Raw genomic sequence first — 27,387 nt, forward strand, 5'->3', positions numbered from 1 at the left:
GGGTCAGATTCTCTTGACTCTGTTCTTGCACCTTGTGCGGAAATCCTATAAATGTAACATGGGAATTGAGTGTAATTTATAACCCCCACATCCCCAAAGGCAGTGCGGACCAGATGTTTCAAAGCTAGCTGCTGGTTTCATCACTGGTAAAGCACTGTGGGCTCGGTTTTGCCTCCACAAATGTGGATGGCTAATTAATTAATGCAACTTGAACACCCAGGTCCTGGAGGGCACCTGCCACCAGGCTGGCATGGATGCCTAAGTGACCCTAAGTGGATGCCTAAATGACCCTAACTGTATTTGCAAAATTGTAGGCAGAAAGCTGCCCAAGCGAGGCTGAGCCGCAGCGGGGCCGTGTACACAAAACAATGCCATGATTCATCTGAGATTGCCATAACCCATCGCGCGTTTCATCAGGATGCTGTGGCATTTAAAATGGCATTTCCTCCCATCTGCTGCGCATTAGCAGACAAAGAAAAAGGAGGAGGGGGGAGAGAACAGCAAAACAAAGGAGGGGGGAGAAAAAAAAACGGGATTCCTGAGTCAGACTGTTCCCAAAGCAGCTCCTTGTCCTTGCTAAGCCCGAGCCCACCCGCCCGGGGCAGAGGGCAGTGAAACTGGCTGTGGACAATTTTGCCTCCAGTGCTGCCCAGGGCCTGGCTGCAGCCCAGGACTCACCCCCCGGGCAGGCGGTGAGAGATGCTGGTATCGGCTGTGACTCAAAGCCCCGCAGAGCAGCCCCCGACAACCCTCCCTCCGCACATCCAGGGCTAAAGACTGACAAAGCAGGAGCACCAGTGAACAGATCCCCCCAAGCTAACGACTGTTGTGGATTTATTCTTCCTTGGTCATTTCCTCCTCTTCTGCATCTCTCCTTTGATTTTCCATTGCCCCTTCCCTGCCTCATCTTCCCTTGGAAATGAGAACCCCTTCCCACATCCCTACTTCTCCCTTCACTGCTCCCCCTCTCCTCTCTCTGCCTGTGCTCCCACCTCCTCTCCTCACTGTCCCTTATCGTCCTTTCATCTCCATCTATCTCTTGCACTCCCCTTGCCCTGACCTATCCCCATCTCCTTGATACTCTCCTCTGCTCAGCCCAGGTGGCACCTCGGGGCACTTTCCAGGAGGGAAAGAGCTCAAAGCCCTCTTGGCAGAGCACTCAGAGCAGGGAAATTCAGCTTAGCTTCTCAACTGGGCCATGAAGATTATCCTCCTAAATGTGGCTTGTACTTTCAGCCAACGGTCTGACTTGTGAGACACATACGAGTTACTTGCCAGGGGTAACAAGGGCCCTGTCCCAGGCCACCCATCCAGCTCCTTGGCTGGGGGGGGGGGGGTCCTGCTCTGGAGCCAAGGCAGAAGGAACAGCTCACACACTGACTGGTAGCAGCCATGAAACGGGTCAGGCAAGGAGTTGCACCAGCTAAGAAGTAGGCAGAATCACCACCGTGGTGTAAACACCAGCAACCAGAGGCAGAAACTTCCTCAGGCAAACAGACTTGGATCCCCCAGTAGCCCTCATGTGTACCACCCTGGCATCCCTACAGATCACAAAGTCCCTTCATTCTGCAACCCCACTAGGGGCATAAGCAACCCCACACGCACCAAACAAAAAGGTCAGACCATGACAGGAGATGTGTCCCCTGCTGCTACTACGCACTATATGCCAAAAACTTCTGGGTGGACATATTAAATTGAAGCTTGCAGAGCAGCAAAGTGTCCCTGCAAGCCCAAGGGTCCAGCAGACGTGTCCAGAAGCTGTCAGCTCCCATCGGGCACAACAGAGGAAGGACAGCACTCTCCAGCCTGCAAGCACGCTCCCTGAACCCGGGCTTGGCCGGGACACAAGCAGTCATTCAGAACGGAATAGGTGTGGACAAGTTTGACCCCAAGCAATAACCAAAGAGCATGTGAAAGTGGCAGCGAGCAAAGCTCTCAGCTTGTACGGCTGAGGGCAAGGCCGGGGCTGTGCGGTTATTAGCAGACTGAGCTGAGCTGGCTACTCAATTACAGCTGTTTTATCCCCTGTCTGGATTTGAAACAGCTTCCTCCAATCTCTTCGTGACTCAGTGTCTTGGCATGGAGAACGCATACCCGAGAGTTTAGCTTTTGAAATCCACCAGGGACATTTCACCTTCCTAAAATAAAGAGCGGGCAAAATATTTTCAACCTCCCTCAAAAAAATGCACACACACAAAAAAAATCACTCCTTAATAAGTGTATGTTGTTGGGTCTCAGCTGGCTTTGGGCTGGGGTAGATTTTCCTATTTATAATCATGCAGCTGTTTGCTGACTGAATAGCTCTATTTATTATTTGGCATGTTTACTAACCGCCTCAAATACCTTCTCTACCTGTAATTGTGGTGCAGCATACATATTATTTTTTTTCAGATTTCTTCATTCAAGCGGGTTGTGTTACTCCCAGGCCCCACGCTGCGGTTTGCTAAGGGTATTCATGGTTTGAGAGTATGAAGCTTTGGACTCAAGTGACCCCGAACTGTAGCGGACCTGCAGAGACACTTGGGGGAAAAAATGGAGTCAATTTTTCAAGCCATTTGTCCATGGGCACTCAGGGATCTAACATACTCTATTTGCCTTTCTTGAGAGCAGTCTCTCCTGAGCGTGTTTCCTCTCATCTATGCTCATCTAGCTTCTTCCCTTCCAAACTTTACTGAAATTGGTCAAAGCCAAACCTTCTATGCTTTCTAGAGTATTCAAGTCCTGAGTCTTGGGAAAGGAGGCCTTAAAACACAACATAGCAGGGGCTTGTTGGACTCTTGGTACCCCAACACTAGGGGAAAGTAATGCACCCGATTTCCCCAGGCACCCTGCAAAGCACAGAGAAAACAGAGAGCTCTGGAAAAGCTGGCCATAATACACCTCCACCCCAGATCCAGCGCACGGCCACCATGCCCTGCAGGACTTTGCTCCCCTCTCCTGCCTGTAAAGTGAGCTGACGGGTCTGCCTGTATTGTCCCATCCCTGAGACCTGGCAGGACCTACTCACCCTCCTGTCTCTCTGCTGGCATCTTGATGAATTGCTAATCTGGTCACCTGCCATCCTCCCAGCCCTCCTCCTTCCAGTGCTAAACGTCCCATCCACCCTTCATTCAGATCAATCTAAACAGTGCTATTGCAATTCCCTGCACGACAATGGGCTCCCTTAATGGTGAACCATTTGTTTAGAGAGCTCCATTGCCCCGGGGGGGGAGACACCCTCTTGCTTCGTTCTGCCAGAGGCTCCTGTACACCTTGGAGTGGGGCGCGATAGGGGTGGAGGAAGGTTGGTTTTGGTGTTAGGATTTGTTTTTTTAAATAAACAAAGCAAACAGAACAGTTCCTGGAGCTATAAAACCATTCCAGAGCATGTCTAAGTAGGTTCAAATCTGTTTGTCAGTATACCTGCAGTAGGCAGCGCCCTTTGTGGACCACGGGATGGGGGGCTGAATTTCTACCCCACCTCATTTTCAGAAGCCGGTGAAGTCAGCTTCCCCAGGCTCTGCCCCCTTTCCAGGCTCTTCCCCAGGCTCTGTCTGCTCAGCCCTGGTCCACACCCTCCCCAGGAGACACTCTTCACTGCTCTCTGTCCCAGGATGCTCTTCCCTGGCTCTTCCTCTCCAGTTAAGAGAATGAGGTCTCCAAACCAGGCCACCGGCTGATCAGACCTCGCACCTCGGGTCGTCTCAGAGCAGCGGCAGTCATGCTGGGACACCATCCCGGGCCAGCCACCCCATCGTGGCGTATGCCATGGCCATGTTTATGCCGAGCATCAATGACCATTTGTGCAGGGGGAGGTCAGGCCCAGAAAGGACTAGCCAGGTCTGCGTTTCATTTACAAGAGCTGTAAAACTGCCACCTGGCCAGTGGCTTTACGTCTCTGGATGGTGCTGGTGTCAAAGACGTTTGGTGCAGGAGCCAGCTGGAGCTGAGCCAGTTTTATATTTAATCTTGCCTATAAATACAAATAAAGGGTCTGTATTTTGAGTGAGCGACAGGCACACCACGGACATTATTAAACCTTCCAAAAATAAACCTCTGCCAAAGTGAAGGGAGCCAGATTTTTCCTGGAAAGTATCAGCGTGGGGTGGGGGGTGGTAACAGGGCAGCCCCTCTGCCGCACAGCCCCTCTCCAACAGCTGCTCTGCGTCAGGAGCTCCTTCCTCCCTATCACCATTTGCTTGTTTTAGTCCCCAAAATGCCTGAGCAACTCCTCAGAGCAGCTCAGTCAGAGAACCATAGAATGGTTAGAGTTGGAAAGGACCTTAAACATCATCTCGTTCCAACCCCCCTGCCATGGGCAGGGACACTTCCCACCAGACCAGGTTGCTCAAAGCCCCGTCCAGCCTGGCCTTGAACACCTCCAGGGACAGGGCAGCCACAGCTTCTCTGGGCAACCTGGGCCAGGGGCTCACCATCCTCAGAGTGAAAAGTTTCTTCCTGATATCTGATCTAAATCTCCCCTCTTCCAGTTTGAAGCCATTACCCCTCATCCTATCACTACATGCTCTTGTTAGAAGTCCCTCTCCAGCTTTCATATAGGTTCCCTTCAGATACTGGAAAGCAATGTCCACTCAGCGCTAAACCAACCCAGAGGATTAATCTCCACAATGCTGTTCGAGCCAGGTCTCCGTCTTCACAGCTGGAAAACTGAGTGGACGTTGCTGAAATAATCAACCCCCTGTCGGTTAGCGGCCTGTCCCCGCCGCTGCCTCCCCCATTTCCCCCCGGGGACGGTGCAATGGATCCCAGGTCCCCGCTATGAGCGGCCCACCCCAGCCCCGCCACTACATTTCCCAGCGGGCCGCGCGGGCGGAAGCGGATGTGACGTCATGACCGCGCGGCACGCGGCGCGGCGGGGCTGCGCCGAACGGGCCGCGCCATGGCGGCGGATGGCCGCGGGGGGCGGGAGCTGCTCGCCCTCATCCACCAGCACCTCCTCCGCGCCGGCTACGCCCGGGCGGCCCGTGAGCTTCAGGCGCAGATCGGGCAGGTAACGGGCAGCAAGGCCCGGACGGGGCGGGACGCAACGTGGGGGTCGGAGCGGGAGGGGGGGGGGGCGGGCACGGCCCCGGAGCATGGGCCTCAGCGGGGCGGGAGGGCCCGGGATCCCTCCTCAGTGCCCACCAGGCCCTTGGTGAGGTGCCGGCCCCGCCGTGGGCCCGTGGCTCCACGCCGACTTGCAGCTCCACGCTGGACCCACGTGCTGTCTGTCCTGATCCGGAGTGGGTGTCCCCTCCCCGGTGCCTGCGGGGTTTCTGGGACCCGGGTCGGTGTTCCGCCCCTGCCCCCCCCCCCCCCGAGCCGGCCGGGGAGAAGGGCTGAGGCCGGCGGCCCGCCGGGTAAAACCGTCCGGTACCGGGAGGCAATGGCTCCCCGAACACGTGCTGCTGCGGGTGAAGTTCCGCCGGTGCCGCCGAGGGGAGGACACAGCCTTGGGTGCCGGGGGGGGGGGCTTTACCGGGAGCGTGTGTGCGGGGAGGAGAAGTTCCCGTTTTCCTGGGGATTCCTGGAGGGGCCTCTGCGGTCTCTAGTTCTGTCTCGTGGCCGCATCCTGAAACAGGGCTGATGCCTGACTTGTGTTCCCTCTGCTTTCACAGAAATTGCTCCCTTCCCTCTTGACCTCTCTCGAGGACATCTTTACCCACTGGCAAAAGTAAGTCGAAGGAGGAAATGACTATAAAATAGGTTCCAGAGTGTGTTAACAACCAGGCTGCATGGCACGTGTGATCTTTATTTGCTGGAATTTCCCGTTGTCAGAGTATTTCCGATGATAACTGTGCTCAGCAGACTTTCCTCGTAGCCTCTGGTTTCAGACCGATTTGTTTCAGATGTTAAAGATTACTTTGGTTTAAAATTTCCTGAGCTTGCAGGTATGTTGTTACTCTACTTATGAGCAGCTGATGCGGTTCTTGACAGTTGGGGTTAATACTGGAGTATTGTGGGGCTCAGAGTCATGCTTTACTGCCAGAAATCTTTTCCCTAGTTCTGTTTCACTTTCTTTTTAAAGCCATGTGCTTTGCGGGACTGCTGACACAAGAACAGAGAATTTGAGCAGATGCTGAAATGCCAAGGCTCTTATAGGGACTTAAACTTTGGCATAGATCGCATATCGTCTGACTCAGAGGAAGTCTCTTGGTTTCAGCCTGTCCTTTCAAGCCCTTACATGTTCAGCCCAGTGCCTTTCCGCGTAGTTATTCCTCTCAGTACCCCATGTGAAGGTCTGCAGCGTGGAACCTTCCCATCTGTGGGGCGCAATGACTTTTGCACCCATTCTGTGCACTGCTCGCTTTGGTTTGATGCTGGAGTGCGGCGCTGCAGAGAGAGGCTTGGGGGCAGCCACAGAGCTGAGTTATTGGGGAATCAGTGGAGCTGGGTGGGCTTCTGTGCCCTTGTTGACTGGCACTGGAGTGAAGATGCTCCTCAGCGTGGCTGTGCCAGCAGCCTTGGGAAGTGGGTGTTTGCTTCAAAGGTGTCTTCTGCTAGAACACCTCCTGCCTTGGCACTACCCTGCTTCTTGCTCTTGCGTCTCCATGATTTTCTTGAGCAGGAGGAGGACTGGATTTAGCTGAGGATGTAGCAGTGTCGGAACAGGCTTGCAGTTCCCCCATCTAACAATTTATTGCTCTTTTGAGGATTGATGATGACCTTTCTCTGTGCAAGTTATCCTGAGTGTTACTGCAAACCCTTCCAGACACTGCTACTTTTAAAGCTTGGGGGGTGACAGGGCACTTGCATCACATTTAATTCCTTTTTCTATAGTGTCACCCTTCTGTTGCAGTCCCACCCTACAAGTACGTCTTTTATTCCTGGTCCCCCTGAGTTATGCCTGGCTTGGAGTCAAAATGAGGGATGTGGTGACCAGTAGTTTTGTTTATCCAGAAGGTGCCCTGCCTAGCTGGAGTGCTGTTGTGTGGGTGAGCTGTGATTCTCACGTCTTGTCGCTTCATAGGCTTTTGACCTGAAAATGTCTTTCCTCTGTGCTGCGTCTCTTGCCTGTCTGACTGAGGCCGTCCTTGGTTCTGTCTTTCAAAACCTGTTTCAAAGTGAACATAACAGTTGAGATTCCCAGTTACCTAAGAGTGGCATCCCTCCAGGGCTATGTTTAGTCTTGGAGGATGCTGGCGGGGGGGGGGTGGAAGGGTGCCTGAGTGCAGGTGGAAGCTGGACCAGCTCAGCCCCAGGAGCAGCTGAAGCTCGACAGCCCTCAGATGCTCCAGGCTGCTGTAGGGCCAGCGCCTGCGGGCACCGCTGTTTTCCCCCACGCAGTATCCCTCAGTGCCTGGTTACTCACGACAGATTCTCACAGCAGTCTCTGTTTTGCTGTCAGCTGCCACCGAATCAGGAAGGCTTTGGAGTGTCATAGCTGTCTGTGTGGCTGGCCCTATTATTTTATTAAAGGGAATATTACAGTAGTTCACAGCACTTTAATAGCAAATGTGCCTTTGGACTAGCCTGCTTGCAAAAAACTTGATGTTACAGTGGCACTACTGAAACACTCACAGTAAACATGATCTTTACTGGCCAAATTGTTAAACTAACCTTATTTTTAAGTTCATCACAAAATAAGCTAAACTGGCACAAAAGCAAGGGGTCTTTCCGCCTCTGATAACTGTGCATGTCTCAGGGCTTTTACCCACTTAGAAGTACTGTGTGTATGAATCATGCTCAGATGCGTGCCCAGCCAATATTATCCTCGTAATAAAGTGAATGTATTACCTATGTTTTCATTTGAAAATTAATGATAGCTTTAGCTACATCTGTTCTGCTGGTACAGGTAGGATTCAGAGCCTAGAAGCATCTTTCACCAGCTTAATGTTTTAACCCAACTGAACAGCTTAAGCGTTTACCACTAATCTGTGGCTTCTTCCTCCCCTTCTGTCAACACATCCTCTGTAGGTCCAGCCACTTCCTTTCTTAAATCTCTCTGCAACCTGACTTTTCTGTCCTTTTGGCCTGTAAGCCCAAGTTCAAATGGCTTTTGCAGCCTTTAGGTTCACTTCTCACGGCCTCGTGGAATACCAAGATCTGTTTGGGGATCACTGCCCTAACCCTGGGACTGCATTTATTGACTGACTGGCTATAGCTGCCTCCTGGAGACAGAATTGGTTCTGTAGGATGCCTTTGTGCTGTGGTGAGCACTAGCCTGACCAAATATGTTTTTGCTTCTCTGCTAAAGGAAGAAAGACTCTGCCTAGGACACAGAAAAAAAGTCTTATGTTCAGTTTCTCCTCTGAGTATTGCAAGGATATGTTGTTCTTGGGAGTTGCCTGAGGAGGACTGGAGATGACCCTTGCAGGTTAGAGAAGTATTTCTCCCACCCCCTTAGGAGCTGTAGAAGAATGGCACTGCATGTCCTTAGGCTGGAGCCTGACCTGAGAGTGGATGAGTAATTGTATTCCAATTTGTTCAAGATATCTTTTTTCCCCCATTTTGATGCAAATTCTGTTTCCTCAGAACTCCCTCGAACTCCAGGAGAAGAAAGTTGAGTGATGAGGAGGCAGCCATCCCAGAGAAGATCAGAGTTCCTGATCCTGTGAGCAGCTCCGAGAGCTCAGAGAAAGAAGAGGATGAGAAAGAGAAGGCGAAAGCTGCAAATGGTAGGAGCCTTTCATCTCCCTGGTGTTGACGGAATAGGACTGGAGGGTTGTATAGCAGCAGCCTGACTTGTTTGGCTAGAGAAAATGCTTGTAAAGTGATGGCTATTCCCTTGTGCTCTATGAAAAATAGGACAACTAATTTAGCACCCCCTTCTCAAGTGGAGTTTCTGAGGAGCACAGATGTCTGCTGAAGCTAGAAAAATCCTGTTATGATTCATGGGGGAGGGATGGATGTTGTTGCTTAGATGAAGCCTTGGGAACCTGATGCTGCTCGCTGTGGAGCACCTTCTAATTGGTCCCAGGTGTCTGTTGGGCCAGCAAAGGCAGGCCTGTTTTCATGGATGAGGGAAGGACTTGTTGGTGTGGAAAGCCAGTGCCCTCTGTCTGAGGTGAGGAGAGATCCCTGGTGCAGCTGATGTGGGAGGCATGTGTCTGATCCATTTTGGCTCAGTCTCATCTGCGGTAGACCAGCCCTTGGAAACACGCAGATCTTGGCAAGTTCCTCGCCCTGGTGGTGGGGAGAAGCATGGGGTGGAGGCACTTGTCTGTTGCAAGGGCAGTGGCAGAGATGTTGGGACAGGTGTGAAGATGGGACCCTGACCTACCTGATGGGGCCTTCCTGCAGACCACAGGCCATCTTGATGCGAGAGGCTCTCACATGATTTCTCTGTGGCTCTCTCTTGTGCAGCAGCTAGCCTTTCCCTGGCCACGAACTCAGGGGTGAATGTAGAAACCAGTGATGATGACGACTCTTCATCAGAAGAGGAGAGACCAGCTGGAAAAGGTGCAGTTACGGTAAGGCCATGCTTCTCTTGGCTTTGAAGGCTGATAGTACTCTGAGGCCAGGACTGTTCCAGACTCATTGGCATGAGTCTCCTATACAGGCAAAAACCTTCTCTTGGATATCTGTCCCCTGTTTCTCTAAAGAGCTCTATGGCTTGCTGGCTGCCAGATTGCTGTTTAAGGTATGTGATGTCCAGTTTAGCACTTCATCTGCCTATAGACTTCTAATTTATTTTGTTTCCTGTAGGTGACACCAGCTGTGGTGAGTGGCAAGGCTGCCAACTCCCTGCATTCTCCTAACAAACCTGCTACCCCACCAGGCAAAGCAGCGGTTCTCTCTGCTGCAAAAAGAACTGTGGTCTCAAATAAGCAGCAGCCCAGTGCGCCAGCTGCATCTTCAACTCCGGCCAAGGCTGGGCAGAAACTGCCTGGTCCTGGGAAGCCTGAACATGCTGCAACAGCCATGGCCAAAGTCGGTCAAAGCAAAGCACCAGTAACGACCAAAGCACCAGAAAGCTCCAGCAGCAGCTCATCAGAGAGTGAAGAGGAAAAAGAGACGCCAACTGTAAAGACCCCAGCCCCCAAAGTGGGTAAGGAGCCTGTGGGGTGCAGTATATGCATGCGTGCTCCAGCTTTGCTGTGAATCAGGTCTGAGCTGTGCCTTCAGCATGTTCCTTTCAGCTCCGTTGCTGGAAAGCTCAGAGCGATGCTTGTTCCTCGGGGAGGTTGCAAGAATACTGCAAAGCAGCCAGCTCCAGAGCTCTGTGGGATGAATCCAGCGTGCTTGCTCCCATTTCAAGCGGCAGATTCCGTGCTAAGATGTCTGTCTGGCAGCACCCAGCACTATGGGGTTGGAGATAACAGCGTAGCATATCCGGAGGAGATGCAGTACTAATACTGCAAATGCATTCAGCTTTTTGGAAAGGCACTGCAGCATCTTCTCTTTATTCCCAGTTGCAAAGTGAATGTTTTTGGGTTTTGAAGACTTCAAGGAAATCTTTTACTGCTTTGAAGTGTGTATGTATTGGGGGGGTGAGGAATAGATCATAGAAGCTCCGAAAATGGTCCTTCTCTTGGCTGTTTTCCAGAGGAGGTCCAGCCAGGCTGGGTGCCCCTGCAGGGAGCTGTCTGTGACTGGGAAGCTCCCCGTAGGGTCAGAGGGTGACCAGGAAGGATTTCCCATCTCTGCCTGCACTCAGGGGAGTGGTGTTTGTGGGCCAATGTTTGCCTGATGAAGCTGTTCCCAGCAGGCCACTGATGCTTTCAGCAGGGCTAGGCCTTCTTCCCTGCAAATCCCCTTAGCCCTCTCTGTGGCTTGTTTTGTTTTCCTGACTTCAAAAGCTGCATTAGCATCACGCTCTGGGAGCTCAGAGCAGGCAGCAGCTGTGTCATCTCCTTGCTTGTGTTTCAGAGCTGAAGCATGCAGCTGGGGCTGCTGAGAGCAGCAGCGAGGAATCAAGTGATGAGACGTCCTCTGAGGAGGAGCTTGCAACTCCAGCGGTCCAGGTAACCTCTCCAACCCAGATTTCTTGTCTCTAGCAAATCATTTCCCTTCCCTTGAAGGACAGAGGAAATGCTGCAATGCTGTAGTCTGACAAACCCCCTTCCCTGGGTGTGCGGGATCCCCAAACCCAAGGCCAGAGAAATACGCTGTGTGGCGAAGAGCCCCACCAACCTCTGCCAGCATCAGCCATTCCATCCCAGTTCCTCCTTGTGCCTGTAGTTGAGGGAGATCCTTTGATCTGTAGGAGGTGATTGGTGCTCAACTCCATGGATGTAATCAGGCAGTCCATGGAGAAAGTGGCTTGCTTCAGATAGTCCACAGCCTGTGGGTCTGAACAAGCTTATCCTGGTCAAAGTTAGCAAGGTAGCCTTCTGTAAAAGATTCCATACAATTACAGCTCTCAGTAGGTTTCTTGTGAGATGTTACCTGATTCTCCTGTTCCCTTTTGTTCTTCCTGTTTTCAGGCAAAACCACCTGTGAAAACAGTGCAGGTTAATGCAGCACCTGTGAAAAGTGCACCTGCCGCTCCAGTGTCTGTCAAGAAGAATGCAGTGAGGCAAACGGCAGCGGCACCAAACCAGGCCAAACCCACATCCATAACGGTTCCTGGGGCTGCAAAGCCCGATGACACATCAGACAGCAGCGACTCATCAGACAGTGAAGACGAGGAACCTCCATCAGTAACCCAGGTGAGACTATCTATCTGAGACTCTGTCTCTCCTTGCACACCTCTTCAGGGCTGGGAATTGCAGTGAAAAGAAAATTTTGTAAATGCCTGTAGCATATAGCAGTCATCTTACGGGTGGGAGGGAAGAGGCATGAGGTATTTAAAGGCACCTCAGTGTCTTTGCTCAAGCCACTGTGCCTTTCTTTAATGAAAAAAAAACCATCAGTACTTTTAACTAAAAAAAAAACCCAGCAATTCTTTTCCCACCTGAAGAGGCAAATTGTCGTGGTTGAATTTGCCTGTCAGCTATAAATTGTAATAAATAGTGTCTAATTTGTTGAACTGTAGTGCAGCTTGGCTTCCCTGCTGTGGGGAGTGCAAAGTGCTGCAATGTACCTCACTGGAGGGGACTGGTAGTATCACCAGGTTGATGAAGAATGTCTGGTCTTGCTGCATCTTGGGAGACTGTCCCCACACAGCTAGATGAAAGGATGCCTTGTGTTTCCTGCCAGTTGCTAATCTTCCTTCAGCATTTGCCTTTCCCAGGGGGCTCTGAAATCTCTTCCCTTGATTACAGTCTGAGCAAATGAATTACACTGCTGTGGGATTTGCCTTGTTTCACGCTATTCTTGTCTTGTCCAGACAAAGCCACCTCCAAAATCCTCCCAGGCTATCCCATCCCCGGTGAAAGCTACAACGGCAGCATCACTCTCTGGCAAAGCAGCTCCGGCAAAACCGCTTCTACTGTCCCCAGGGAAGCCAGCACCAAAACCAGCAGTGCCAAAGCAGGCCAAAACCACACCAGGAAGGACTGCTCCCACAAAGCCTGCTGAAAGTACGAAGCCAGCAGAGAGCTCTGAATCCTCAGACAGTGAAGAGGAGGATCTCCCTGTGCCTGTCAGCCAGAAGGTAGGTGACACCGCATTCAGCTTGGTGCGAAGGGATGGGACATGCAAGTCAATTGTTTAGCCCTTAAATGCTACTACTGATCTCCTTGAAACACCAGTAGCATGTAGCGTATGTTGTATCTCAGTCCCTCAGAGAGGAAGGTCGGTCTTTCTACTTGGAAACAAGTACAGCCTAACTCTTCTCACCCAGCCGTACCAGAGGAGGGTGGGGGCTAACCTCTTTGATACCAGCTGGTTCGCTCCACTCATGCCTTGCCCCTCTGGAGTGGGCCTTGTTTGTGGGGTCACAGATGGCTTGGTCTTGGCTCTCCTGTGAGGGTTTCTTTAGACCTGTCTTGCGAGAAGGACCATGAACTCGAGACTGGACTCAGACTTAGGTGGCTGAGCTTGTAGAGAAGCAAATCCCTTCCTGAGAGCATCCTTAGGCCCATTGTATGGACACCTTCGGTGTTGACTCTTGAGCTGCAAGGATCTTTGCAAAGTGCCCTGAAAGCAGCATTCCAGAGACGGCAGCTATTATCTGCTAGGTAGGAAGGGAAGCTGGGGGCAGAGCCTCACGTGTCCTTGCAAGGAGGCTCTTTGTCAACACGTCCTTTTGCTATTGACAGGCATTTTTGTCTTCATAGCCTTGGTCTGCTAAAGTGGGTGGAGGGGGACGCATCTCTAACAGTTGGCTCTCTGCTGCTCTCTTCCTGCATGATTATATGTGAAGATTCAGCTCTGGGTGGCAGGAACAGCTATTCTGATAGCTGTGCTATGGGGTCTTGCTGTAAAACTATTGAGACTCGACTGTTCTAACAGAGGTTGTAGGTGAGTGAGGGACATGCTGGGGTAGGTTGTTTCCCCCCAATGTTGATTTGAAGCTGGCAGCAGCAGGTAGCCATCTTGCTGATGGCTATTTAACCACTTCAGCATCTTCCCTGTTGCAAACTGGTGATTACCCCTCAACAATCACAGTCAGCAAGGAAGAGCTTGTCATCAAGGGAGCTCTGTTTTTGCCAAACAGGCTGTTTCTACCCGTGTTAGTAGCCTACAGGCAGAGACCACGAGTGAAGCCTGAAGATAAACCATTAGGCTTAGCTGTGTCCACAGTCCTGTCCTCCCAGTCAAACTCTTCTTAGCTCATCCCCACCATCTGCTACTTGGGCATATGCTAACCACTGACTTACTGTATCCTGCAACTTCCTCTGGCTTCTGTGCAAGATCCAAACAGATACAGAGCGTTGGAAGCTGCTTCATCTTTCCTTGTGGGGGTGGATTAGCACAATTAAAATGAACATCATGCCTAAATTGAACTGCTTAATTGGTATGTTTACCCCTGAAGACTCAGGAATATTTAGTCAAAGAAGTTGACAAGGTGTTTGCATATTTTTGGGGGGAAGGATGGTGATGGGGGACAGTCTGGATTGATCTTAAAGAGACTGTGAGCTGCTTTTCTTTTGGAACTGCCAATCCTGCTCTGCTTCCTCTTTCCTGGATGTTTTGGGCCAAAGATGGCATGCAAGCCCTCTATGGACACGCTTTGGGTTCTGCTTACCAGGACTGGGTGTGAGATGCACGTGCATGTGTGTGTTGGGAACCTGTGTCTTCCTTGAGTATCCCAGGAAAACCAGTGCAGGCAGCACTGGTAGAAGTTGCACCTGCAAGTTTTTATTTTGGACTGCAGGCTCTGTGGGGAGAGGCCAAATCTCCCAAGAGATGGAGGCTCTCTTTCCCTCCCTGAACCCTGTCCCTGCTCCCCTGCAGGTGACAGTCACACCTTTGCTGTGTTGTGACACAGCTGAGATACTGGTCCCAGTCCCTATAACTCTGGCGGTGCTTCCGCGTTGTGCAGGCAGCAATGGAGTGTGATTGTTACAACGTGCTCAGCACACGTGGCTCAGCGTTGTTTCCCCCTCTTGTCATGCAGCGCTGCATGATGCAAATGGACCCAGCGGAGTGGCAGATGGGTTGTGCGGGAGCTGAGTCATCACACTCGTACTGAGCCGCAGGCAGCTCCTGGTTTGGGGGCTGGAGAGGGAGCAGGAAAAATTATTTCCTCTTGAATTATTTTCCTCCTCTCTTGAGTTACTTCGTTACCCGTGACTCTTAAGTTGTCAGAAGCTCTCTGCCTGTGTTACCCTGTTCCCTGGGTGTAACTCAGCCAAGCTGCTGGGGCCATGCCACTGGATGTGGTGGCTGTCAGCCACATGGCACTGACCAAGATGAGGTGGATCAAGGGATGGCCTTCTCCCAGGAAGGTCTGAGGAGCCCCTAGGCTGTGTAAAAGCTTACGGTGGTTTCTCTCTGGATGCTGTTATGTTCTTTCTGTGTCAAGGCGCCTCTGTACGGCAGCTCTTTCCCAATCTCTTGCTAAGTTAGGAAATGAAGCAGTCCTTGTGCTGTGCATCTGAGTAGAGGGAAAAGCCAGTCCCGTTGCTATGAAGGTCTTAAAAGTGAGCAAGCAGGGTCTGGTCTCAGTAGACTCTTCCCTTGCACAGCAGTGCTTGGGACAGGAGGGAGAGGAGCTAGCACGTTCAAGTAGAGCGTGTGAATTCTTGTGTCTGCTTCAAGTAGTTAGGTCTCTCTCTTCAGTACTGCAAATCTGGCCTCTCTCCTGGAGATAGTGACTCACTGGTATCAAAACAAAACAGGCAAGTGAGGTTTGCAATCCCCCCTCTCCAAGCGCTTGTGGAGGTTTCTGTTTCTCTAAGCAGAGTCAAAATGTGCTTGGCTTGTTCGGAGAGCTGTTCTGTAATGGGATAAACATGCAGATGCTGTTGTCTGTTTAGTGTTTGGCTTGGAGACGATAAACACTGCCCCAGTGGCAGCCCTTAGTGGGGCTGTGCCAGGAAGCATGGTAAGATCCGTCCTCCCGGGAGGCTGCTAGGCTGGTGCTCTCGGCTGCTGGCCAGGAGCAGCCCCCAAGTGAGCCAGCACTGCTGAAGTCCTCCTGGTCCTCTATCGTGGGCTGAGAGGGTATTGCTGCATTAGCAGCATGGCAGGTTTGGGAGAGAGGGGTGGCAGGGGCTGTGCAGCCAGGCAGGAGTCTCTCTTACCTTCTTGCAGGAGGCCTGGAGACAGAGCGCTGAAGCGGGCTGCCGTCACGTGTGGGTTGGATGGGGTCTGCCTGCCCTGGCAAGCGTGATGTGCTCTTTGGCAGAGCAGCCCGGAGATGAGCGATGAGTGGAGTAAACTGAGTAGGCGCAGAGCACTGCGAGCCTGGAGAAAATCTGCGGGTGGTGAAGTTGCCAGATCTCTCAGCAAGCGTTCTCTCTCCCTCTGCTGCCACTAGCCTTCAGCAGCTTGCAGGAGGGGTGTCTGCAGCCCTCGGCCCAAGCTGGGAGAGGAGCTGGGAAGAGATCGGCTCACCTGGCAGTTGTGTATCTGGTGCTGAGATAACTGTGGCTTCCTAGTGTGACATGCTAGTTGCTTGGGGCATTGGCTTGTGGCCGGTCCTGGGACATCAGAGTGTTGACAGGTGCTGTAGAAAGGCACAGCCCAAGTGAGTTTCAGGGTTTTTTTGTTGTCTGGAGATTTCTAAATTCTTAAACCCGTTGACAGATCAGTTTCCAAGGTGCTCTGTCATATCTTGGGTCCCAGTCTGTTTCTGCCTGTCTTCTGCGTTCCCAAATATTTGTGTCGGCCCCGTGTCTACACTGAGTTCTCCAAGAGCTCTAGGAAGTAGCTGCTTTTGATGCTGTCTCTGAACTTTGCAAGTGTTTTTGCACAAGGCTTCCCAGCTCCTACTGATTCCCCAAGCTGGGGGGAGGTTGTGATTAAATTAGTCTTCCTTGGAATGAAGGTCTCAGGGTTGTGGTGCTTCTCCTGCTCTCAGGCTCCTGTCCAGCCAATATTTGTGCCTCAGTAAGGGATTGCTGTTATGAGCGTATGAGCACTGTTAGCCCTGAATGCTCGTGCGGTAAAACACACTCAGGCTTCCTGTCAAAAGCATATTGCTAAATGCCGTGGTGTGTTTCTTCAGCAGCTCAGTCCAAGCAGTAACTGAAGCCCCTTCCAATCTTGACACACCAAGGGTAGAGTGAGTGTTAGTAACAGCTGTGTTAGGATAAAACAAAACCCAACTTGAGCTGAAACTGCACTTAATTTCCTAAACAACCCTTGTACTAATACCATATTTCTGCGACTGTGTTTCTTTTTTGTTAAGAGGTTAACAGAACAGCCTGTGCCTGTTCCCAACCTGAGCCAGGCTGCTCAAGCTGGATTGCCTGTAAAAGCAGCAGGAAGCACCTTGAAAAGCCAGGCCTCAGAAAGTGGGAGTAGTGACTTGTCTGACAGTGAAGAGGAGTCCCCTGCAGCACAGGCACAGACTCCGCAAGCTGGTAAGTTTCCTGGTTGTGGCCAGGATCCCTCACCTGCATCCTCATGGGTTTCTTTCTCTCCCCTGCACGTGGAACAGCCCAGCCTGGTGTGATAGCTCCTGCTCTGAAGAGCCACGGAGAGCAACTCTTTCTCATGGTGACAATCTGTTATGCTTTTCCTGCAGTGAAAATCAGTGCTGTACCCCAAACCACGACACCAACAAACGTGAAGAAGGCACCGGCTCCTCCACCAACGCCAGCCCCTCCGCCTGTAGACAGCAGCGATGATTCCAGCGAGGAGTCAGATTCAGAGGAAGAAATAGTCCCCCCTTCACAGGTAAGAAGCCGCTGACCTGCTGGGTGTGGACACTGTTAGCCCTGCACGCTCAGGAGGTCTCAGGACTTACGAGGTGGTAGTTGGGTGGGTGATGAGCGGTGCAGAGAGGAACCCTCCCGTCAGCTGGATCAGTTTGGGTTTTTTTTGCAGAATCCCTGGGTCGTGCTGACCCCAGTTCTGGGTACACATCTCGGCCGCAGCAAGCTTGCAGTGTGCGAGAGCAGTGGAGGGTGTGAATGTTTTGGCAGGAACATGAATAGATGCACGAGCCCAGACCTCCTCTGGGACTCTGTCCCGTTTGCCCTACTCCAGGGAGTTAGACTGGAAGGGCAGCCGAATTCTTGCAGGCAGAGTCTTTCCATGAGCTGGGTAGCTCCAAGGCAACTCGCCCCTTGTTTCTTCCCAACCCCCTGCGTGTGGGGTGCAGCTGGAGATCTCTGGACTTCCCCGCCTCGGGAGGCTGGAAGGATCTGCCCTGAAGGGTAGCACAGTGGATTTCAGCTGTCTTTTAGCTGGAGCAGCCAGACCCATGCCTTGGAGGAGGGAGGTGACCCCCATATCTGTGCAGAGACACTGCTGAGTGTCATGGAGCCAGTCCCAGCTCTCTCTCACCTGAATCTCTTTGTGCCACATCTCTTCTTGTCTCCATGCCAGTCCCACAGGGCTGTGGCTGAGTTCCCTAGGGCCTGAGCTACCTTGGTGTGAAGCTGGCTTGAGTGTCTCTGCACCTCTGCTGCAGTTTGAGCCCGAGAAAAAATGGCGTGAAGAAGCCTTGACTGAGAAACATGGCTGCCATTGCTCCGTGGCAGTGGCTTGGCTGGTGCTCTGAGCCCGGGGCTTAGTGGCCAAGTGCTCTTCTTGCCCACACATATGTGTCTCCTGTCTGGCCAGCACCCTTGCTGGGAGAAGGAGATTATGTGCACTCAAGGAAACCCTTCACCATTTTGGCCTGATGCTCTGGCCAGTGGAAAGGCTGTCTCCTCCCAGCTGGTGGGCAGGCAGCCAGCCTCAGCAATCCTTGATTAAAGCATGTTTATAGTACCAAGATTGTATAAAATAATGCAGTTACTGTAACTTGAGCTTTGTGCAAGACGGCTGAGAGCTCACGTCGGATTGGCGGCTCTCTGCATGGTGGAGCGTTGCTTTCTTTTCTGAAGGCCAGATGTTGTGTGAGGGAAATGTCAGCCCACAAAGGCCCGGCTTGTCAGAGATCTGGAGAGGGAGGGCTGCTCACGTAGCCTCGTTTGTAACACAAACCAGGAGGCTGAGCACTCCTTTGTCGCTCCTGCTCCCTCCTCTGCTGGCATTTGTGTCTTGGACCTGATGCAGTGTCTGATTTCCATGCCCCTGGCTCTTCTATTTTTAACCCCTCTTACGTTTAGTTTGATGGAAGGTTTCAAATGTGAGGCAACCAAATTGCTTCTTGTTAAATTGTTCTCTAATCTGTGGCTTGCTTGTGGACCTGAAGGCAAATTTGCCCTGTGGTTGGTGTCTTTCCTTTATCTCTGTTGCCAATTAATTCTCAATGTGTGATTTTCAGAGAGTAGGAGACATCCTGGAGTCCCAAGTGCCTGCTTTGCAAAGTGGGGTTTGCAGCTGCAGTCTTGCTGGTGCTGTAGTGGATGGGGATCTCGCAGCCTGCAAGCACATCACATTTTGCCTCCCTGCCCTCAGGATGGGTGCCTTTGGGGCCTAAAGCTTAATGCTTTAGGCACTCCTGAGTTGTTGGCCTTTGTTTCTCTTCTCCTGACTGTACCAGAGGCCCTGCTCAGAGGCTTGTAGGAGACAGAGCTGGCCTGTAAAGTGGGGGGGGGGGAGCTTTGGTGCTATGCTGAAAATGATGGAAGGGCTCAAGAGATAGTGGTGGATTGGTGTATGCTTCTCTTTCCCTCCAACTTGCACTGTGTCCTGATTTTCTTTCTCATCTATTTTAGAGTCTGTCCCAGCAGAACGTCAAAGCAACCAAGGTTTTGAGCACAGTGGCTGCCAAGGCTAATGCCACGCTGCCTTCAGGGAAGGGGATAAAAGCGCCTGCTGTCCCTCCAGTTAGCAGAGTGTCCAAGAGCTCGAGTAGCGATTCCTCGGACCAAGACGTGCTGTCGGGAGAGGTAAAGACAGAGGGGACTAAAGTGGGGAGCTTCCCTGGGGAGAGTGGGCAGATGGATGTGCTGGAGTCTGAGCCTGGTGCAGCGTCCCCAGCTGAGGAAGCGTGTCTGCTGAAGTGGGGGAAGGGGGAGGCTGCTCTATATTAACCACTGTTATTGCTCCATAAGGTGAGGCAGATGAGCAGAGGGTAGCCCTGGTACCTTTGTTGTTCCTGTCTCCCAGTTGGCTGGCAGGTTTCTTCCTCCTTTTGTGCTAGTAGTGCGCTGTGCAGCAAGTTGTCGTCTGCTTGGCCACAGCTTCCTGCTTCACCTGCAGGCCAGGCAGAGATGGGGTTCTCTGTGCCCTGCATGAGAGGTTCTTGCGCTAACCTTGATGCGAACTGGAGCAGTATGGCTGAAGAAGGGCTGAGGTGGTCCAAGCCCATCTACTCTGGGCTGCTTCTTACAGTTCATGGGCATGAGCAGTTATTCCTCCTTCCAGATACATTTAATCTTCCTCTCCCTAGGCCTCTTCCCTTCCTCCTTGCCTAAAGAAAACGGTTCCTGTGGGAAAAGCTTCTCCAGCCAACACTGCCACTCTGCAGGCTGCGTCGCTCTTGGGAAGTCCCACCACCAAGTCGGGGAAGCCAGGCCTACAGCCAGCGCAGGATGCCCGGCTGAGCCAGGCTGTGCCGCCCACCCAGGCAGAGGAGACCTCGGACAGTAGCAGTTCCTCAGACAGTGATGAGGAGGAGACACCCAAGCAGCCCCCAAAACCTGGTCAGTTCTCCCAAGAAGATGCTCTCGGTGCTGCTGGCCAGGCCAGGGTGGGGACAACGTCTTATTATCCCGTGAGAGTTGTCACCTTCACATAGTGGTTGGAGAGGGGTTCCTCCTCTCCAGCTTGGCAGAGCACTCCCCTGTCCTTGGATGCGGAAGGCCTTTTGGTGGCAGTAACTGTGCTGGGTAGGTGAGCTCAGCCCCAGGTGGCAGTGGTGGGTTTAACGGGATGAACTCTGCTCCTCCAGCAGGCTCGCTGCAGAAACCAGAAGGGACCCAGCTGGCCAACAGCTCCTCCTCAGAGTCCAGTGAGGAGGAGGAGGCGGCAGCATCGCAGGTATGGTGCCTGAACAGGGCTGGAATCCTTTTGGGTCTTACAACTGGCTCGTAAGTAGGACAAAGAGAGGACTGAGTTCTCAGCCATAGCCAATGGGGTGCTGAGTGGGTTTGCCAGCACAGAAGTGGGGGCTTCCCAGCGCAGTGCTGTGAGCAGTGTGTTTCAGTGGGGGCAGAGAGGGGCTTTTGAACCTGGAATGCTTCCCCAGGCAGCCAGGCATTGGGTCCAGAGCTCATGATGCCTTTGCTGGGGAGAAGGGATGGGAGGAGGTGGTGCCTTGCAAGGGTTAAACCAAGAGAAATGGTGCACAGTGCCCACAGCAGCAGGATTTTTTTCCCCCACTTTTATTTGTAATTTAACCTGTGTCCAAGCCATTAAATTCCCTTTGTAAGTAATGTGCAAGGCGTGCAGCACATCTGCAGTGCATTAGCTGTGCGTGGGTGCATGCTAATGGCCAGGAGCCTCCCCCAAGCCTGCTTTACTAGGCGAGAACAAAGAGGAGACCCTCTCCCATCAGCTCTTGCTGCTGTAAGCTGAGCTAGTGTCTGTCAGTGCTGGCCCCCCTCTTCTAGCAGCCCTGTCCTCTCTACAGGGCTGGCTAGGTGGTGCAGGATCCCTCTGCAGGTGGCCAAAGGTGGGCCCTTCACTTGGAGTACCAGGGCAATAGCAGCAGATTGAGATCTGTGTGTCTGGTGTGTGGGAGGCTGCCTCGCTGTGACTGTTCAGTGTGTCTGTGCTGTTTCAGTCCCTCCTTACAGGCTATCTGGGCCTCTCCAGGACCCCAGCAGCACCCCAAACACCAAAGACGGTTCCCCCCCAGCCTGTAGTCAAAGTGGGGCAAGGGAAAGCAGCCGCGACTGCTGCAAACTCCCTCCCTAAGGCCTCTGTGAAGGCAGCCCCAGCTGACAGCTCCAGCAGTGACAGCAGTGACTCTGATACAGACGTCGACCAGGTGGCTGCAAACCACAAAGCAGGTGGGTCTCCTTTGGCAAGGTTGGGAATCTTCTTGGCCCAGGAGCTAAGCCGAGCTGGCACTGGAGGGTGACACTGGGAGGGGGCCCTGTTCCCAGTGTGTCTCCACCGCAGAGCCCAGTAGTGTGGAGTGCTGCTGCCGTCTGCTGGCTTCCCCTGGCCATGACACAGCCCTCTGCTTGAACGCCCCTCTTGTGCTGGCTGTCTCCATGCCTTTGCTTTTTCCAAATTCTGCTTTAACTGCAATAATTAATGCAATTTATGGGAGTAGGTAGGGCTGTCCCTAAAATCTGTGCCCACTGCATTGGTGTGCTGTGGTAGTGATGGCTTCTAGGGAACGTTTAAACACTGGCTGAAGAATATCTGCTATACAGTGCTGGCTTTCGAGCCTTCCCTTGGGATTTCTGGACTCTCTGGCTTGTCTGGAGGGCAGAGGACAGGAAGCAAGTGGGAAGATGTATGGAGAAACAAGATGTCCTGCTGTTTCCCTATCGCCCTGGTTTGTTGACAAATTGTAAAACTCTGAGCTGGAAACTGCTTCTGCTCTGGTGTGACCCTGGCACCTTCAGATGAGTTCTGTTCTGGCTGAGAGCTCTGGCCCACTCTAGAGGCTCAAATGGGTCTGTTGGCCTCTTAGGCACATCATTAAGTCATGCAAAGGAATGTTGAGGAGGTCGGGACTACATATAGGTTTAAGAAGGCCCAGGTGCTGGGGGATAGGCCATTGGTGATGGTTAAATGTGGTGGTGTGGATACCCCCTCCACCTTGGGAAGTCCCTGGCTTTACTGGGGGTGGTGTCCTGGGGAAGGACTGCTGTATCTATGCTTACCTGTCTTGTGCTAGTTTCCTGTAGTCTAGTCCCTATTCTCCGTGGATGTGGCCAAAGCTGTTGTCAGCCACTTCCCTCACCAGATACTTTATCTCAGGCTGAGGCATCTTTCTCTGGCTCGGCTGTAGTTGGGATGGCCAGCAGGCTTTGATTTTGAGGGAGAAGCAAATGCTCATCTTCAAACTCAAGCATATTTCCATCTCTCAGTAACCCTGTGGTCTATAACGAGCGTTCCCTGAGTTGTCTTCTCTCTCTTGTCATTGTTTCTGCAGGAAACAACCCCCCTCCAGGGCAGGAAGCCACAGGAGCATCCAACAAAGAGAAGGTGGCAGGAAAAATGGAGCCGGGTCATGCCAGCGTCAAACCTTCCCCAGTCAAGAAAGCTCTGGCCGTGAAAGAGAATGATGTTGGGGCAAAAGGAGTGCAAGTGACCCCAGCATCATCTGCACTGTTCTCTATCCCGCAATCAGAGGAGTCAAGCTCGGGGAGCGAAACTGAGGTCACCACTGCTGCTGAAGTTTCTGCAATGCAAACACTGAAAGGGTTGGAAGAGAAGAAGAAGAAGAAAAAAGAGAAAAAAGAAAAGAAGGAAAAGAAGAAATCTTCCTCCATGGCAGACAAGGCTGTGAAAACATCTAAGAGCAAAGACAAAGAGAATAAGAAGCAGAAAACGTCTCAGAAGCGGAAACTGCCAGGAGAGGATGGAGCTATTGGGCAGCCCAAGGAGAAGAAGCAGAAAGGGCAAGCTAATGAAGAAGTACCCAAAAAGAAAAAGAAGAAAGCAGCTGGTGATCAGGAGAAGTTGCCAGGCAGCAAGGAAAAGAAAAAATCAGCTAAAAGTAAGCATCCCTCACTTGGGGCTGCATTTGCAATAGGTTCTTGCAGTTGATGCACATTCAGCCTCTGGTGCGGGGCCTTGTAAGTAGCACCACTTCCCCATTAGCTTTTTGCTTGGCGACTTCCCTCTTGGCCCACTCAAAGCCAATGCCAGATTTTTAACACCCTGCTCCCATGTTTTCCTGCAGTCTTAGCACCAGGTTGTGTTGCAGGCAGCAGGCTGAGCTCCCCTGCCCCTCTGTCCTGCGTCTGACGCAGTGGAAACTGCATTAATACTCACGCTGATCCTGGCTGCCTGCAGAGCAAGCTGGTGTCCCCATGCATCTTCTGTGGCATGACCTGTCCCTCCAGGGCTTTCTCCTTTCCTGGCCTTTTACCCTGGCTGGAAGCAGCTGTGCAGCTGAGGACTGGCAAAGGGTTGAAGTGAGTCTGTGTTGAACCTCCTGAGGCCTCTCTGCCTGCCTCGCGTGGCCTGCCCGACTGTGCTGGGCTTGGAAGAGTGTTTGCTAGGTGTAAGCCACGAGGCCTGTGTTGCGCGTGGTGCCCTGCTCTGTGTCTGCAGTGCAGAACAGCTCTGCTAACCCAGCTGGCTGCCCTGGCTCCTCTGTGGCAAGTGCAGCATGCGCCAGCGGAGAGCTAAGGTGAAACGCAGCTGGGGAATGGCAGGCAGAAGGTCCCTGACATGCTGTGAGCTCAGCGTTCACATGTGCAGGGGTTTGTGTTAGTCAGAGCTTCCTGAGCATGGCCCCTTGCTGCCAGCCTCTTTAAAAGAGATCAGCCTTGAAATCTGCGCTGTCATCTGCCATGTCAGCCGCTGCTGTTCCCTGTGGGATGACAGCGCCCCTTCCTGACCCTGCCTGATCAGTGTCTGTGCTGCAATGTGGTGAGCAGTTCATTCAAGAGATTTGACTCAGGGCTGTTACTGCTGCTTTCAAACCCCTGGAGAAAAGAGGAGGATGGTCCCAGCCTTCTGCTCGTTGCTCCCAATTAAGTGTTTCCTGCCCCTCTTGTCTGCATGCCTCTCTGTAATGCTCTGTTTGCTGCCCTAATGCAAAGACAATTATTTTTCTTTGCAGGGCAGACTGAATTTGCAAATCAGAGCCAGTTCTGTGCTAGATCTTGCAGGTTTTGGTTTTTCTTGTTTGTTTGTTTTTTTTTTTTTTAAATATATATATGGAATAGGGGAACCAGACCTGCCGGGGTTTCTGTTCCACAGAGATGCAGCCCTTCATTTTGGAGGACACAGACTTGTTTGTCAGCCCTTGTGTGGGCTGTTGCATAGCAGTGAGCTGGAGCCTCTTGGAGCAGTTGTGCTGAGCTGAGCCTTGTGTCCACCCTGCGTCAGTAGCTGGCCTTGCTCTGATTTCTGGCATGTGCCCAGTTACTCCAGCACTGAAGCAGTTCCTTGGAGTGGGTGGGCAGCAAGAGGTGGAAAGAAGGGGATCCTATGTAATTCTGCCCACACGTGTGCATGGATGGTGGGATCAAACCGCTCAGGCTCAGCAGTACTAGAGAAACAGCCCTGGATGCAGCTGCCCTGTAGCAGGGCTCTGCCCTCACCCAGTTACTGCTCTGGAAATCTTGCTCACATTTGGATATGATCAAAGACTTCCTGGAGATGCTCCTACCACTCTGTACTCCATCTCAGAGGCTAGCAATACCACTCCCTCTCTTAGTTGACTTTTCTTTCCCTCTCCCAGAAAAAAAGACTGGAAAAGAAAAGAAGAAGAGCAAAAAGGTGTCTTCAGAAGGGGAACCTGTAGCAGATGGCTCTGCTGAGGTTCACAAGAAGAAGAAGAAGAAGGTATGTGCAAGACCCTGAGGTGGGGTTCCATGGGGAGAGCTGTTCTGAACCATGGTTGTGAGGCTTATCCCTGCAGCGTGCCAGGCTGGAGAGCAACAGAGCTGTGTCCTGGCCTTGCTGGCAGTACAGAGGATGCTGCAGTTAATTGTGGCTAGTCATGAGACACCCTGACCTTTGGTTGTTTGGGGTTGGGGTGGCTTGAAGAAGAGCTTGTTCCCGTATGTCTCCCCTAGGAGAGATCCCTTTCCCCGGAAGGGTCAAACCCAGAGGCCCTTCTGGTGGCAGAGAACCTGCCCAAGTGCTCTTCTTCAGCTCTCTGTCCACCTCGTTGTTTTCCTGAGGGCTTGGCAGGCTGCTGCATCCCATCCCAAGGGCTAGGAAGAGGGGCAGAGGGTAGACTATAAGATGTTCCTTTTAATGGCTATGTCCCTGTGGAGATGGTAGCCAAGAAGCGTGCGTGGCCTGTGGCTTTGCTGGGTCCTTCATGTTTGTAGTGCAGATAATACTGATTTATTTTTCACCCTTTCCTTTTTAGAAGAAGAAAACAGCTGAGCCTGAAGGATTGTGAGAAGGTACATGGCCTGTGGCACTGGCAGTTGGTACTTCTGAACGGCGGTAACCTTGGCCAAATTCAGCACTCCTGGGCCAGTCTTGGGAAGACAATGTGCCCTCTAAATGCTCAATCAGTCAGCCTGGCCTTAGGTTAGAGGGCCAGGGAGTGGAGCGGTGTAAGGAAAGTCATGCAGCAGTGTGCTGGCTTCTCTGGATGTGATTGACCTCAACTCTTTAGCTGCTGAGAACTGGATGTCCAGCCTGGATGTTGCTGTCCTCTGTCATCAGCAGAGATAAGCGGCCTCTGGCAGTGTCTGTCTGTCCCTGCTGACCACAGGGAGCTTGCAAAAGTAATGTGGATTAGATGGTGATGTTGTAGACACCTGGAAACGGACCAGATGACTCTGCCCCTGCTCTGCTCAGCTGTAAGGCTGTTATCCTCCTCTCCATCCCTAACTCTTTTAACTCCTCTCCCCAAAGGTACCGCATCCCTGTGATTAAGGATTTATGGGTGAAGATCAAACAGAAGAGAGGAAAAGGAAGCTCATCAGGAGAATTCCAACTCTTTTTTTAAATAATAGTTTATAACTTCTCTTAACTGTGACTTTTAGAGCAGAACAGTGTAACTTTCTGCCTCCTCCTGCCCTGCTGGGGCCCAGAGATGTGTTTATTGCCCCCCCGACGGCTTACCTGTTGCACGGGAACTGAACTGAAGGAGGCAGTTTGACCAGAGAAGAGCCAGGTCTCATAAACTGCTTTCCTCCTAGTTGACACCCAGCCATCTCTTTTCCTTTCTCATCAAAGAGCTATATTTTTAAGAGAAACTTTTACCTTCCCCCCCCCCCTTCTCCCTTCTGTGATTTGTGGTGTCAGTCCTTTTGCTACTATGGAAGAAAGCTCTTGGGTTTACTTTTTCTTCTAACACTTGACAACAGTGATTATTGTTTCCCTGGAGTTGCACTGAACAGCTGTGTCCAGCAGCTGTTCTCAGCCAAGGTGGCATAAGTTTTTGTGGGTTGTTTTTTTTTTTTTTTTTTTATGGAATACAAAATAAATATTAAAAATAAATGGTGACATTTTGCTTCAGCTGCTTTCGAGGGAGGGAAGGAAGGTGAGAAGCCTTTCGGTTCAGGAGGGACCAAACCTGGGCCAGGGGCAGCAGGCTGTGCAGTTAGGAGGGCAGAGCCCAGCTTCCACCCAGGTTCATAGGCGCTGCTTCAACCCCTGGGAAAAAATTAATTGCTTTCTGCCTGCTCCACAAGGAAGAGCAGACGCTGTTGCTCCTCAGCTTTGAACTGCATGTTCTAGTGTTGGTTTGTATTTCTTTTTTTTTTCATCACTAAAATGCTGTGTAGGGGCAGGTGCTGAGAGCAGGCTTGTGCATCACCGGCTGCCTCGCTACCCTGAACCTTGTACTGGGCTTGTGCCTGGGTTCCGCGCTTCACTCCCAGCCCTGGGGTTTAGCAGGTGAGGAAAAAGGGACTGGATCCCCGTGTGCTCCTCCCTCCTGCTCCGCTGGCCAGCACAGAGCTCCTGGCTGCCACCCTCACACCTGCACGACCTGGGTGCCAGAGGGAGGGGGCTGCTCTCCTCCTTTCCCCCCACGCTGTGACTCACTTAAAGGTGATTTCAGCCTCCTGGGCCATGCTGGGGAGATAGAACAAGTGATATGCCAGGAACAGGGCAAGGAATCCTGGGTGGGGGCATAGATGTCCGAGTGTCTGCAGAGATCTTTCTTTTTTCTTTTTTTTTCTTAAGATTAATTTATTTTTAACCTAGGACAGCTGCAAACCATTTGGAAGCACTGCCCTGCTAGAGTTGCTTACAAGGCTTTCTTATTCAAAAGTTTATTTGAAATAATTGGATTGTGAGTTCCTTTATAAATGACCCATCAGATATATTCAGAAAAATTAGAAGCCCCTCTGCCTCCAGGGTCAACTCCTCTGCTCACTGGTACCCACTGCTGCGGCCGCTCTCCAGCCTGAAGGCAAAAGCTGAAGGTGAGCTTCTGTCTCTACAAAACTGAGCACTCCACGAGAAAAACCCGCTACTTTAGTAGTCTAATGGGGCTTCCACCTACCGGGGGGGTCAGTT

General features: G+C 52.0%; 1 protein-coding gene across 1 annotated transcript; it reads left to right on the top strand.

The window, feature by feature from the left end:
- Positions 1-4,879: 4,879 nt before the first annotated feature.
- TCOF1 (treacle ribosome biogenesis factor 1) lies at positions 4,880-26,367 on the top strand (the record flags this gene model as incomplete). The annotated part of the gene is made up of 18 exons (XM_082489694.1): positions 4,880-4,990; positions 5,598-5,653; positions 8,455-8,597; positions 9,286-9,392; positions 9,628-9,970; positions 10,792-10,886; positions 11,349-11,573; positions 12,194-12,460; positions 16,607-16,781; positions 16,946-17,097; positions 19,032-19,205; positions 19,709-19,961; positions 20,213-20,298; positions 21,044-21,272; positions 22,373-22,939; positions 24,638-24,741; positions 25,280-25,313; positions 25,774-26,367. The coding sequence occupies 17 exons, from the start codon at positions 4,880-4,882 to the stop codon at positions 25,307-25,309; spliced, it is 3,117 nt and encodes a 1,038-aa protein (XP_082345820.1). The 3' UTR covers positions 25,310-25,313; positions 25,774-26,367.
- Between the last annotated feature and the right edge of the window lie 1,020 nt (positions 26,368-27,387).

Source organism: Vanellus vanellus (assembly GCF_965231255.1).
Source record: "Vanellus vanellus genome assembly, chromosome: 13".
NCBI classification, from domain to species: domain Eukaryota; kingdom Metazoa; phylum Chordata; class Aves; order Charadriiformes; family Charadriidae; genus Vanellus; species Vanellus vanellus.